Genomic DNA, 13981 nt, shown 5'->3' with positions numbered 1-13981 from the left:
CTCACTAGGCTAATCCTCCGCCAGCAGCACCGGCACACCGGGTTCTAGTCCTGGTCGAGTCGCCGGATTCTGCCCGGTTGCTCCTCTTCCAGGCCAGCTCTCTGCTGTGGCCCGGGAAGGCAGTGGAGGATGGCCCAAGTGCTTGGGCCCTGCACCCCATGGGAGACCAGGAGAAGCACCTGGCTCCTGCCTTTGGATCGGCGCAGTGTGCCAGCCGCAGCGGCCATTGGAGGGTGAACCAACGGCAAAGGAAGACCTTTCTCTTTGTCTCTCTCTCACTGTCCACTCTGCTTGTTTAAAAAAAAACAACAACAACAACACTATTCCTTGGGACTGGCGCTGTGGCACAGTGGGTAAAGCAACCGTCTGCAGTATTGGCATCCCATATGGGTGCTGGTTCTAGTCCCAGCTGCTCCACTTTCTATCCAGCTCTCTGCTATGGCCTGGGAAAGCAGAAGATGGCCCAAGTCCTTGGGCCCCTGCACCCAGGAAGAAGCTCCTGGCTTCAGATCAGCCCAGTTTTGGCCATTGTGGCCATCTGAGAAGTGTACCAGCATACGGAAGATATCTCTCAGTCCACATTTCAAATTAATTAATTAATTAAAAAAAAAAAAAAACTTTTCCTCAAGGGGCTGGAGCGGTAGCACAGCAGGTTAAGCTGACACTTGCAACACTGGCATCCCATATCTGAGTGCTGGTTCAGGTCCCAGCTGCTCCACTTCCAATTCAACATCCAGCTAATACACCTGCTGGGAAGGCAGCAGAAGATGGCCCAAGTATCTGGGTCCCTGTCACCCATGTGGGAGACCAGGATGGAGTTTCTGGCTCCCAGCTTTGGCCTGACCCAGACATGGTTGTTGCTGCCATTTAGGGAGTAAACCAGCAATGGAAGATCTGTCTGTCTCTCTGCCTTTCAAATAAAATCAAACAAAAAAAAATTGTAAATCTCTTTTATCTTTCCAATAACCCTACAAAGAAGGCTTTATTTTATTCTCTTTCTATAAATGGGAAAACTATTTCACAGACAACTAATGCCTACACAGTGAGCCACAGAAAAATGGAGACAGAATTCACATTAAATCACCTAATTCTATATTCATCTCTCTCCATCTCACAGTGGATCTGCCCATAATCTCTAGAACCAAAGATATACACCCAGGTATTTCTTTCTGAACAAGCATCATCATGAATGTGTACAACTACATGGACAACATGGACTGCAAACTACAAAGGCTATCCTCAGCCTCCCACAAACATGCTCACAGAGGGAAAGCCTGGAGAACTTTGTACCTGCTCAGAAAGCTGCCTCACTTCCTCCAGAATGGAGGCGACAGGCCGACTCCTCTCCCGGCCACGTGTGAAAGGAACAATGCAATAGCTGCACATGTTGTCACAGCCTCTCATGATTGACCTGGGGAAGAAAATACAGGAACTCAATAACAGGAGCAGGGTGTCCTGGCACAACTCAGGGGGCAGGTCACAGCTGCCTTGTGTTTATCCTTTGGCTCTGAATCCTCCTGCTTCCAGGCTCACAATGGACCAACCTAAGATCCACAAAACACTAAAGGAAACATTTTTTTATATTTAAAAATTAGTATCTAAAGGCCAGCACTGAGGCACGGCGGATTAAGCTGTTATCTGCAGCACCAGCATCCCATATAGGTGCTAGTTCAAGTCCCAGCTGCTCCACTTCCAATCCAGCTCCCTGTCGATGACCTGGGAAAGCAGCAGAGGATGGTCCAAGTGCTTGGGCCCCTGAACCCACGTGGGTTTGGCCTGACCCAGCCTTGGCCATTGTGGTCATTTAGGGATGGAATCAGCAGATGGACGCTCTCTGTCTCTCCTTCTCTATCCTCTGTATTTCAAATAAATAAATCTATGTTTTTTAAAAAGTAAGGAACTCAATGTTAGTTTACAACTGAGAATGAGAGGCTCACGCCCCATCTCTCGGGCAGTTACTCACACAAAGGCAGAAGTGGCACCGGGGCTCGCCTGGACTGGCATGACATCGGCATAGGTCTCATCTAAAGACAGCAGCACGTTGGCAGCCTGCTGGCCAGACTCGGTGACCGCCAGCAGGCGGGGAAGATCCCGATAGGCGTCTGGACCAGCCAAAAGATCCACCATCTTCTCCCTGTTGAGGATCTCCTCCTTCAGCCTCTCGGCCATGCAGCCTGGAAGCAGAACAAGCACGTGTTCAAACTCACCTGCTTTCATGGCCTCTTCTCAGCACAGTGTTTCAGCTTGGATTAGGGACCTGGCACTTTCTCAGAGTTCAGTGTCATCCTTCATACTAACCAACACTCAGAGCACTGGAACCTGCCTCTTCCGATATAAGAAAACTATGGAAAGGGGTTTCACAGCAGTTCAATTAAATCCTCAGAAAAATTAAACCATCACCCAAAAAGTTTTCAAGACATGAATAATTTCGTTCAACTGAAAATTACTGAAGTGTTCATTTTACACAGTGTTCACGACAACATACGGGGGCCAGCACTGTGGCGTAGCAAGTAAAGCCGCTGCCTGCAGTAGCGGCATCCCAAATGGGCACCGGTTCGAGTCCCGGCTGTTCCACTTCTGATCCAGCTCTCTGCTGTGGCCTGGGAAAGCAGTGGAAGATGGCCCAAGTCCTTGGGTCCCTGTACCCACATGGGAGACCCAGAAGTTGTTCTTGGCTCCTGGCTTTGGATCAGTACTGCTCTAGCCTTGCAGCCATCTAGGGAGTGAACCAATGGATGGAAGACTTCTCTTTCTCTCTGTCTCTGCCTCTCTGTAACTGTGCCTTTCAAATAAATAAATAAATAAATCTTAAAAGAAAAAAAAAAAAGACAACATATGAGATGCTGACAACCTGTTATCAATGTACCAGCATTTGAATCACAGCTTTGCTTCCAATTCCAGGTCACGTTGACTCCAAATCAAGGGGACTCACTTAAGCATTCCATACTGGACACAAAGTTCAATACATTTTCCACAAGGTGAAATATATTAACTCAATTCTGGGACATGAGGGATACAGAATGTTTATCTCTGAAATACAGTTCCCAGCCATCTCATTCAGAATTGGAAAACAGAATGTTCTAATAATGGAGAGAAACAATTGGCTGTGCTGTCCAAACTGGTAGTGGCTATGAGCAGATGAAATGTAGCAAATGTGATGGAAGTGAAGTTTAATTTTTTTTAATTAATTTATTTATTTGGAAGTCAGGTTTTTGTTTTTGTTTTTGGTTTTGGTTTTTTTTTTGACAGGCAGAGTGGACAGTGAGAGAGAGAGACAGAGAGAAAGGTCTTTCTTTGCCATTGATTCACCCTCCAAAGGCCAGCGCACCGCGCTAATCCGATGGCAGGAGCCAGGTGCTTCTCCTGGTCTCCCATGGGGTGCAGGGCCCAAGCACTTGGGCCATCCTCCACTGCACTCCCTGGACACAGCAGAGAGCTGGCCTGGAAGAGGGGCAACCGGGACAGAATCCGGCGCCCCAACCAGGACTAGAACCCAGTGTGCCGGCGCCGCTAGGCGGAGAATTAGCCTAGTGAGCCGCGGCGCCGGCTGGAAGTCAGAGTTACTCAGAGAAAGGAGAGACAGAGGTCTTCCATCCACTGGTTCACTCCAAGATGGCTGCAACGGCCAGAGATGTGCCAATCCAAAGCCAGAAGCCAAGAGCTTCTTTTGGGTCTCCCATAGGGGTGCAGGGGCCCAAGGACTCGGGCCATCTTCTACTGCTTTCCCAGGCTGTAGCAGAGAGCTAGATCACAAGTGGAGCAGGCAGGACTCGAACCAGTGCCCATATGGGATGTCGGCACTGTAGGCAGCGGCTTTACCCAATGCACCACAGCGCCAGCCCCAGTGAAGCTTAATTTTAATGACACTTACTGGCGGCTGCCACACTGGGCGGCGCAGAGCGAGCCTTCTGTGGATGTGGTTCCCGAGTGCAGACGCAGGGTGCTGCCCGTAAACTCACACCCCTCGCCAGCCAGAGTCCACTCTGCTGTCTGTAACGCTCTGACTCGTGAGCTGCATTAGATGCCAGGAGGGATACGCCACCTCCTGAGCACCTACAAGGAACTAGGAAAAGCCCCTTTATGAGCTTTATCTCATTTAACCCTGCAGTCTCTGAGTTGCATGGGATGTGCAAAATTTCTTCACCCTCTGACGGAATCCACCAGACTCTACTGGAAACTCTACATCAAAAGCCACGGTAAGTGCGAGTCCCGAAGCTGACAAACTCTGCAAATTACCGGGTACCTAGAATCCCAATCCTCAGAGGCCCCCGGGAACGCAGCCGCTTTGTCTTCAGGGCTTTCAGCTGACGTAGGCGGTTCCAGATGGTCTGCTCAGCCTTCTCCCTGCAAAGAACGAAGGACGAAACGGAACGAAAATAAACTACTGAGCAATCAGAGAGAAAAACAATGGAAAGAAAATAAAAATCCCTTCCAACCCTTTAAATGAACACCTGTGAGTGCTTCAGACTCCGGGAACGTAGGTGGGTGCCGGGTGAAGAGCCGCCACTTGCAGTAATCCACCTTTCTCAGATTGATGCCTTCCTGCACGTCTCCTCAGCAACAATCCACTTCACAAAGCCTGCCCCAGCTCCCCTCCGCTGGAGAGTCTGTCCCCGCTTCAATGCCCTTCCAATTTTACTATACCTTTCCCTGTACTTAGCAATTTCTCCTTCTCATGGTTTGATTTGTTTACCTACCATCCTCTGCCAGAGGTTAGGGCTATGTGTGCCCTTATCAGACTAAGCTCCTTTTTTTTTTTTTTTTTTTTTTGACAGGCAGAATGGACAGTGAGAGAGAGAGACAGAGAGAAAGGTCTTCCTTTGCCGTTGGTTCACCCTCCAATGGCCGCCGCGGCCGGCGCGCTGCGGCCGGCGCACCGCGCTGATCCGATGGCAGGAGCCAGGAGCCAGGTGCCTTTCCTGGTCTCCCATGGGGTGCAGGGCCCAAGCACCTGGCCCATCCTCCACTGCACTCCCGGGCCACAGCAGAGGGCTGGCCTGGAAGAGGGGCAACCGGGACAGAATCCGGCGCCCCGACCGGGACTAGAATCCGGTGTGCCAGCGCCGCAAGGCGGAGGATTAGCCTAGTGAGCCGCGGCGCCGGCCTGGACTAAGCTCCTTAAAACCAGGCTCCACGAAGGAAGGATGAATTTCTCTGTCTCCCAAAGCACCTCACTTGATAACAGCGGCAGAGGGCTCGGAAGAACAATGATGGATTAATTAACTGCTGGTACAGCCAGCGCGGGAGCATTCACTCCAGCATGCCTTGTATGCAGAACCAAAAGAAGGAAGACGGAGGCCACTGCCGCCGTGCAGAAGTCCTTCCCAGCCGGCAGCTGCGCCCCAGCCTCGGCAGCCACCTCATACACACATGCCCTCAGCTGAGAGACAAGCCTCAGCAACAGCTGGTGACGGTGACTCAGCACTCTCTCGATCGCCACATCTAGAAAACGAGTTTGATAAGAACGCCAACCTCATAGGGCTGTTGTGAACATTCCTTTCAACAACGCACGTGAACCATGCTCACACGGAACGCGCACGGCATGTGCTCAGCAGACGTCGAGACCACGTGCACTGCAGGACAGCTAAGTCCTACTGACCCGGGGCCCCAGCTCACCTCCTTGGTGGCCGGCAGAGCACGGTACGCCCAGCATTACTACACAAGAGGCACTTGCTCCCTAGGAAGGAACTGACCAGTACCTGATTGAGCAGGTGACAAGCAGGATCACATCAGCCTGAATGGAGAGCAAGGAGAAAAAGCAAAATCATGACCTCTGAAATCAGCCTTGCAGCCCTTACTTATTAATTATTGTGATAAAATATACACAACATAAAATTCATCACGTCAACTATTAACTGTATAATTCTGTTTAGAACATTCACACTGTCAAACAACAATTACCACCACCTTTCTCCAGAACTACCTCATCTTCACACTCTAAAACTCGACGCCCATTAAATCCCAACTCTCATCTGCCCTCCTCAGGCCAATTTTTACCTGAGCTCCTTGACTGAAGGTGAGCAACATCATAAGTTTCAAGAAGAGCTCAGAGAGAGTTCACCTCAGTCCCATAGTGCACACTTCACTCAAAGGAACTCTGCCTCCCCAGGCCGCACCTGTGCCTGAAGCTGCGTCTGAGAACTGGCACGAGTGCAGGCTCCTACAGAGCCTCGGGACCACGGAGAAGAGGAAATGCAGGTACCTCTTGCAGGTCGCTGGTCCGAAGGTAGCCACTCTTCTGCAGGATGGACCAGGCTATCTCTGTGTCATTCACGTTCATCTGGCAGCCATAGGTCTCCAGGTAGACTGCAACGAGAGGGTAAGTAGACAACAGGGCCCACGCGTCTCAGAGGGTCTCCTTCCCAAATGCCCCAGGAGTGCCCAGGGCAACTGGTTAGCCACTCAGTCCCCTGTTGCCTCAATCCTAAAGTGCCAACAACTGCCAGATATGTTGCCAGATTAATTTCCATCTTTTAGAACAAAAGAAATAATATACGGTCTACGCACAATAATTTATAAGGCATTTCATTTAAATTACGGGAAAAAGAAGCCCCTGAAAAACAAGGAAACATGGTTATAGCAACAATCAGAAAAGGACCATTGATAGTGTTTATCAACCTCAGGTTAAAATAAGTTCAATTCTACATATTACACACCTTCTTAAACCAGAGAGGTTGTCCAGTCTCCAGAAGTAGCAGTAATGGCCAAAGGATATGTTAAAGCCAAAAAATAAAAATGAGGCATCTTCGGGGCCGGCGCTGTGGCGCAGCGGGTTAATGTCCTGGCCTGAAGCGCCGGCATCCCATATGGGTGCCAGTTCTAGTCCCGGCTGCTCCTCTTCCAACCCAGCTCTCTGCTATGGCCTGGGAAAGCAGTAGAAGATGGCCCAAGTCCTTGGGCCCCTGTACCCGCGTAGGAGACCCAGAAGAAGCTCCTGGCTCCTGGCTTCGGATCAGTGCAGCTCCAGCCGTTGCGGCCATCTGGGGAGTGAACCATCGGATGGAAGACCTCTCTCTGCCTCTCCTCTCTCTCTCTCTCTCTCTCTCTCTGCGTAACTCTGACTTTCAAACAAAATAAATCTTAAAAAAAAAAAAATGAGGCATCTTCCTACAATAACTTAACACCACCAATGAAAGCAAGCATGGCTGCATTATGAAGTAAAACACAAATTTTGCACAGAATTTTAAGAACATGAATTTCACACTATTTAACTATGATCTAGATCAAACTTCAAACTATGTAACTAGATCAACCCCTGACCCCACCAGCAGGATTTAATCTAAGACATTTCAAACAAATAAATTCCAAATGGAGTTAAATGCTGAGTGACAAAGAACCACATGAAAGCCAATTTTTAAAAAAAGCAAGCAGGCAGAGCGTGTCATGGCACAGAGGATTAAGCTGCCACCTACGACACTGCCATCAAGTTCAGGCTACTCCATTATTGATCCAGCTCCCTGCTATAAACCTGGGAAGGCAGAAGGCCCAAGTGCTTGGGCCCCTGTAACCCATGTGAGAGACCTGGATAGAGTTCCAGGCTCCTGACTTCGGCCTGGCTCAGCCCCACCCCTGCACCCATTTGGGGAAAGAATCAGCAGATGGGAGATTTGCTCACTCACTCTCTCTCTCCTCTCTGTATCATTCTGCCTTCCAAATTAATTAATTAATTAATTTTTAAAAAAAGAAAAGAGAAAGACAGCAAACAAAAAAAAGCAGGCACGTGGGGCCGGCACTGTGGCATAGCGGGTAAAGCCTCGCCTGTGACGCCAGCATCCCAAAAGAGCACCGGTTCGAGACCGGCTGCTCCACTTCTGATCCAGCTCCCTGCTAATGCACCTGGGAAAGCAGTGGAAAATGGCCCAAGTCCTTGGACTCCTGCACCCACATGGGAGACCAGGAAGAAGCTCCTGGCTTCAGCCTGGCCCAGTCCTGGTCACTGTGGCCATCTGGGGAGTGAACAGCAGATGGAAGATCTCTCGCTCTCTTTCTCTCTAACTCTGCACTTCAAATAAGTAAATAAATATTTAAAAAATAAAAAGCAGGCATGCCTCAGATTTTTTTTAATTGTCCTTGCCTTACTTTCCCTGTCTAAAAAAATAAAACACCAACACTTATGTCAGAGACTGAAGGGAACAATAAATTATAAAGGACAACAAAATCCCAAGCAGGAATCAGAGATACACACTTCTTGACTTACGAACTTAACTCCTAGACATTTATTCTGGACAAAAGGTAGTAGAAGCAATGTAGCTTATGAAGACATTTATATAACTTACTATATAAAAAACCTGGGGACCGGCACTGTGTCTCACTGCGTAAAAGCCGTGATCTGCAGAGCTAGGAGCTAGGAGCCAGGAGCTTCTTCCAGGTCCCCCACGTGGGTGCAGGGGCCCAAGCACTTGGGCCATCTTCTACTGCTTTCCCAGGCCATAGCAGGGAACTAGATCAGAAGAGGAACAGCCGGGACTGGAACCTGTGCCCATATGGGATGCCAGCACTGTAGGCAGGGCTTCACCCGCTATGCCACAGCACCAGCCCCAATAAATAAATCTGTTGAAAGAATAAATTTCTACAGTACCATTATGAAGGCAGTTTTACCACATAAGATCATCTACAAATCAGAAGAGATTATAGGGTTTCCAAAGGCAACCGAAGAACCAGAGAGAGGACTCCCAGGACTTCTGCCCCCTAGTCACGTGCGCCGACACTGTGAGTTTCTTTATGTTAATGTTCCTTGGTAGTTCCATGATTCCACATATCTAAGCGCCTTCCCACACTGCTAACCCAGGTTATAAATGGCAGAAAAGAGCAAGGCAGAAACCCAAAAGAAAGATTAAAGTTGGCCGGCGCCGTGGCTCACTAGGCTAATCCTTCACCTGCGGCACCAGCACACCGGGTTCTAGTCCCGGTCAGGGCACCGGATTCTGTCCCGGTTGCCCCTCTTCCAGGCCAGCTCTCTGCTGTGGCCCGGGAAAGCAGTGGAGGATGGCCCAGGTGCTTGGGCCCTGCACCCCATGGGAGACCAGGAGAGGCACTGGGCTCCTGGCTTCGGATCAGTGTGGTGCACCAGCCGCAGCAGCCACTGGAGGGTGAACCAACAGTAAAGGAAGACCTTTCTCTCTGTCTCTCTCTCTCTCTCTCACTGTCCACTCTGCCTGTCAAAAAAAAAAAGAAGAAGAAGAAGAAAGTAAAACCAACCTTTCCTCTGCTGTCCTCGAAGTTCGTCCGCTGTGAGATAGGGTGGCGGATCTTCCGCTTCTGGAAAAGATGGCTTCTCTTCAGAAGCTGAAGCATTCCTCAAAAAATGCTGAAAGGTGGGCCCGGCGGCCAGTCTGGAGCTGAAGTCCTTCCGAACCCCATCCTCCTGCCTCTCTGCACCTGGACACGCAGTGCCGTGGAGACGGCTGTGCGCCCTGCAGGTGCTCAGCAGCAGCCTGGACACAGAGGCCCAGGGCCCCCAGTGCAGGGCCCGCTGCACTCGGAGCACACATCGTAGAGGCTGCATGGCGCTAAGCAGCCCAAAGCCTGCAAGAGAGTGACAGACACCAACATTTACTGACTACCACGTACAGGGTACTGCTCGGAGCACTTTAGACACATTCATGTATTTATTCCCTACAAAAGCCCATGAAACGGCCCGCGTCATGGCTCACTAGGCTAATCCTCCGCCTTGTGGCACCGGCACCCCGGGTTCTAGTCCCGGTCGGGGCGCCGGATTCTGTCCCGGTTGTTACTCTTCCAGGCCAGCTCTCTGCTGTGGCCCGGGAGTGCAGTGGAGGATGGCCCAAGTGCTTGGGCCCTGCACCCCATGGGAGACCAGGAGAAGTACCTGGCTCCTGCCATTGGATCAGCGCGGTGCGCCGGCCGCGGCAGCCATTGGAGGGTGAACCAACGGCAAAAAGGAAGACCTTTCTCTCTGTCTCTCTCTCTCTCACTGTCCACTCTGCCTGTCCAAAAAAAAAAAAAAAAGCCCATGAAGGAAGCACTCTTAATAATTTACATTATCTTACAGGTGCAAAACTGGAGATGACATGCCCAAGATCATGCGAGGAGTGGCAGAGATGAGATGCGAGCAAGTAGTCTGTTTTCAAAACCAAGGAGTGCAAGAAGTGAGATGGGAAACCCTGACACAAGTAACAAAACAGGGGGCAGGCGCCATGGTGCACTAAGTTAATCGTCTGCCTGCAGCGCCGGCATCCCATATGGGTGCCGGTTCTAGTCCCAGCTGACTTTCTTCCAGTCCAGCTCTCTGCTGTGGCCCGGGAGTGCAGTGGAGGATGGCCCAAGTGCTTGGGCCCTGCACCCCATGGGAGACCAGGAGAAGTACCTGGATCCTGGCTTCGGATTGGTGCAGCTCTGGCCATTGCAGCCACTTGGGGAGTGAACCAACGGAAGGAAGACCTTTCTCTATCTCTCTCTCACACACTGTCTGTAACTCAGTCAAATAAATAAATAAAATCTTTAAAAAAAAAATAACAAAAACAGCACATTGGGCCAGAATGGTTGCAGAGCTCTAAGCATACTGCCTCACTAAATCTCCACAGCAACCTTCTGAACCTAGACAACAGGGAACATTGTTCTCTCCATTTACAGACCAGGAAGTAGGCAAAGCGAGGCTGAGGAACTCACCTGAGCTCCTACAGCCAGTAAGCAGTAGAGTCAGGACTCAAATGAGCACCCGTCTGACTGCACATCTGGGTCCCATGGCCACCTTGCTCCACTGCCCCCTGCTACTGTAAAAACTACTTACTGTCTGACAGCATGCATCTCCCTTCAAGGTCCTTCAAAAACAAAACATGTAATGCCGGGCACTGAGTGCCTGACCAGTGGCTCCTTCCACCTTCCTTCAAAGTCTCAAACTACTGCCCTCAAATTTCCCATCCCCACCCTTCCCACTAGGTTATGGGAAATGGCGCAACCTTTATAGACGACAATGTGTCACTTTCCATCAAAATTACAAACATACAAACCCTTTGACCAAACAGTCTGTTCCGAGGTGTTTATCCTACAGATATACTCATTTGTAAAATGACCAGTGTACACTATAAAGATATTCAATGCTGCCATGTTTCTAATAGCAAGGGAATGTAAAAGATCTATATGTTATCATAAGGGATTAAATAAATTCTGATACATCCATGCAATGGAGTAAGATGCACCTGCTAGGCAGTGAAGTTGAATCTACCTACACCTGACAAAGGTGAGGAAGCAAAGTGATCAACACCTAGTATGCTACACTTGAGCGTGTGGGGAAAGAGGGCAGGGATATTGAGGCACACATCTGTGATCACACACAATCTCCAGGCTGCCTAAGAAATAGTAGCTGCGTCCCAGGAAGGGACTTAGGTGACTAAGGTACAGGAGATGGAGACAGACTTTTCACTAATATTCTTTTTTTTTTCTTAAAGATTCATTTATTTATTTGAAAGTCAGAGTTACACAGAGAGAGAAGAGGCAGAGAGGTCCTCCGTCTGCTGGTTCACTCCCCAATTGGCCACAACACCCGGAGCTGCTCCAATCTGTAGCCAGGAGCCTCCTCCAGGTCTCCCACACAGGTGCAGGGGCCCAAGGACTTGGGCCATCTTCTATTGCTTTCCCAGGCCACAGCAGAGAGCTGGATTGGAAATAGAGCAGCTGGGACTGGAACTGGTGTCCATATGGGATGCCAGCACTGCAGGCGGCGGCTTTACCCGCTACATCACAGCGGCAGTCCCCACTAATATTCTTAATGGACCCTTACTGACAGCCTGACTGCCTCACTCCAGCCACACCAAGCTCTTCATATCCACCCTTAGTGGTTCACAGGCTTCTCCACACATTCTTCTCTCCGGCTGGTATATCCTCCCTCTGGTGGCCTCGCCAACTCCTATGCCACCTTTGGGTCTCTGCTTCCTCCTGGAAGGCTGCCCTGACCACCAACCTCCAAGTCTAGATTGGGATTTTTCTGCAGAATCCCAAAGCTCTCTTCTAACTTTGCATCAGAAGACTCGGCACACCTCATTGTTAGTTACTATGTACACTTCTGCCGTTCATGAAATGGGAAAGAAATCCCATTCATTTCTACACCCTCGGCATCTCCTGGATCCAGAACTCCTTGGCAGTACTAGTAAATGGTTTACGCCAAGTGCTGTGTGTGCACAATGAGCAAATGGCCCGTTATCTTTCCAAGATCCCCTGGTGTATCTGCTACCAGCACTCCGGGCAGGAATAACGCTACCGTCCTCTCAAGCAACCAGGGAACAACAGACTTTCAGTGCGAGCTTTGAAATCACCCACTTCTGCACCTTAATCACTGGGTGAACTTTGGCCAAATTCCTGTCTCTTGGCCATCAACTCCACACCTGTAAAATAAGAATAAAAGTAGGACCTGTTCCCCAGAGTTGCTGTGAGAACTACAGGTGCTAAACCCCAACTCGGCACACAGAAAGCGTTCCGAAACCAGCCATTCACAGGGCACACCTCCGCTCACGGGGCTATCAGAGCACCCTGATTGACAGCTTGCTCCCTGGGGTCAGAATCTGGCCCCCTGCGGCCCAGTCAGGAAACCCTGGGCACCTGTCCTAAGCTCTGTCAGCCTCCATTCCTGCAAGTGTGAAACGGGGACATCGGCGCCTGTGTTTCCAGCTCCGTGCTGAGGCTCACACGCGGTAATGCAAGCAAGGTGCTCTGCATAGCACCCTGGAGGAGCCGCTGTGGAAGCTCAAACATTAATTTTGGGCTGAGCCAGGCCCAGCCCCGGCCCCCGCAAGCTTTTGGGAAGTGAACCTGCTGATGCGAGCCCTCTTTCTCGCTCTCGAATAAGAATATTCTTTAAAAAATCAATTTTAGCGATGGCAATGACGATGGGGCAACAGCCTATTTTACGGGATGACAACAAAGCGCTGGACGCGCTGCCAAGCGCTTCGCGTGGACCACGGCATCCTCAAAGCAACCCTGTGAGGCAGGTTCCACCGTCATTCCCACTTCGCGGGTGATGAAGCCAGCGCGCGCAGAAAGGAAGAGGGTGGCTTGCCCACCGCCAAAAAGGAGTAGGCTGCGGGACTGGGGTATAACCCAACAGTCCGACTCCAAGCCCGCAACCAAAGGACCGCACCACCCTCCCCTAGAGGCCCGCGCACAGCCAGGGACGAGTGCACCAGCGGACCCTGCCGCAGCCACTGGCAGACGCGCAGCCACCACCGCCAGAACGCCCTCACCTCTCACAGCGTGGGGCGCAGCTCCCGCGGCGGAAGTTCACTCGGCCATCGCGATCCACCACCCTCCACAGTCCCCCCCGCCGCGTGCACACCACAGCAGGATCGTTCCGCCGCGACTTCCGTCCGAGATGTCCCAACGGAAGTGCCCCCTCTATACGGTCCGGGTGGACTCAAAACTTCCGGCTTTCAAAAACTTCGTAGGTTCGCTGACCTTTTATGGTATCCATCGCCGACGTGGGCTTGTTGAAGAGTGGTGAATGCGAATTAAATATGCTGAAAATGTGAAATACACACCAGATATTGAATAAAAATGTAAACTATCTCATCCATTTTGTGTTGATTACGTGTTGTAATAATATTCGGGATATAGTGAATCAAATAAATATATCACTTGAGTTAATTTCACCTGTTTTTACTTTTTTAACGTGGGTTCTAGGAAATTCTAAATTTTCTTTAATTTTTATTTATTTGAAAGAGAAGAGGAAAAAGAGAGAGAGAGAGAAGAAAAGAGAGAGAGGGAGAGAGAGGTCTGTCATCCAATAGTTCATTCCCTAAATGCCTGCAACAGCTGGGACTAGGCCAGGTGGAAGCCAGGAGACAGGAACTCCATCCGGGTCTCCCATATGGGTGGCAGGGACCCAAGTACTTGGGCCATCATTGAGTGCCTGCCAGAATGCACATTAAGCAGGAAGCTGAATTGGAGGCAAAGTTGGGACTCCACTCCCGGCACTCCCATATGGGTTGCAAGCGTCCCAAATCAGGTGTCTTAACTCCTGTGCCAAACA

At 50.3% G+C, this 13981-nt stretch overlaps 1 protein-coding gene across 1 annotated transcript in view; it reads right to left on the bottom strand.

Moving 5' to 3' along the window:
- Nucleotides 1-13341, bottom strand: part of CDK5RAP1 (CDK5 regulatory subunit associated protein 1) — a 37125-nt gene extending 23784 nt beyond the window's left edge. Inside the window, exons 1-7 of the mRNA XM_002710831.5 lie at nucleotides 13197-13341; nucleotides 9199-9525; nucleotides 6203-6306; nucleotides 5700-5734; nucleotides 4244-4344; nucleotides 1964-2174; nucleotides 1291-1411 (exon numbers count right to left, since the gene is read on the bottom strand). Coding sequence (XP_002710877.3) covers nucleotides 1291-1411; nucleotides 1964-2174; nucleotides 4244-4344; nucleotides 5700-5734; nucleotides 6203-6306; nucleotides 9199-9505 — 879 coding nt within the window. The 5' untranslated portion in view covers nucleotides 9506-9525; nucleotides 13197-13341. The remainder of the gene's footprint in view (nucleotides 1-1290; nucleotides 1412-1963; nucleotides 2175-4243; nucleotides 4345-5699; nucleotides 5735-6202; nucleotides 6307-9198; nucleotides 9526-13196) is intronic.
- Between the last annotated feature and the right edge of the window lie 640 nt (nucleotides 13342-13981).

Source organism: Oryctolagus cuniculus, chromosome 11 (genome assembly GCF_964237555.1).
Source record: "Oryctolagus cuniculus chromosome 11, mOryCun1.1, whole genome shotgun sequence".
In the NCBI taxonomy this organism is placed as follows: domain Eukaryota; kingdom Metazoa; phylum Chordata; class Mammalia; order Lagomorpha; family Leporidae; genus Oryctolagus; species Oryctolagus cuniculus.
Note: the sequence above shows the minus strand (reverse complement) of the source record. Positions and strands in the feature narration are given on the sequence as shown.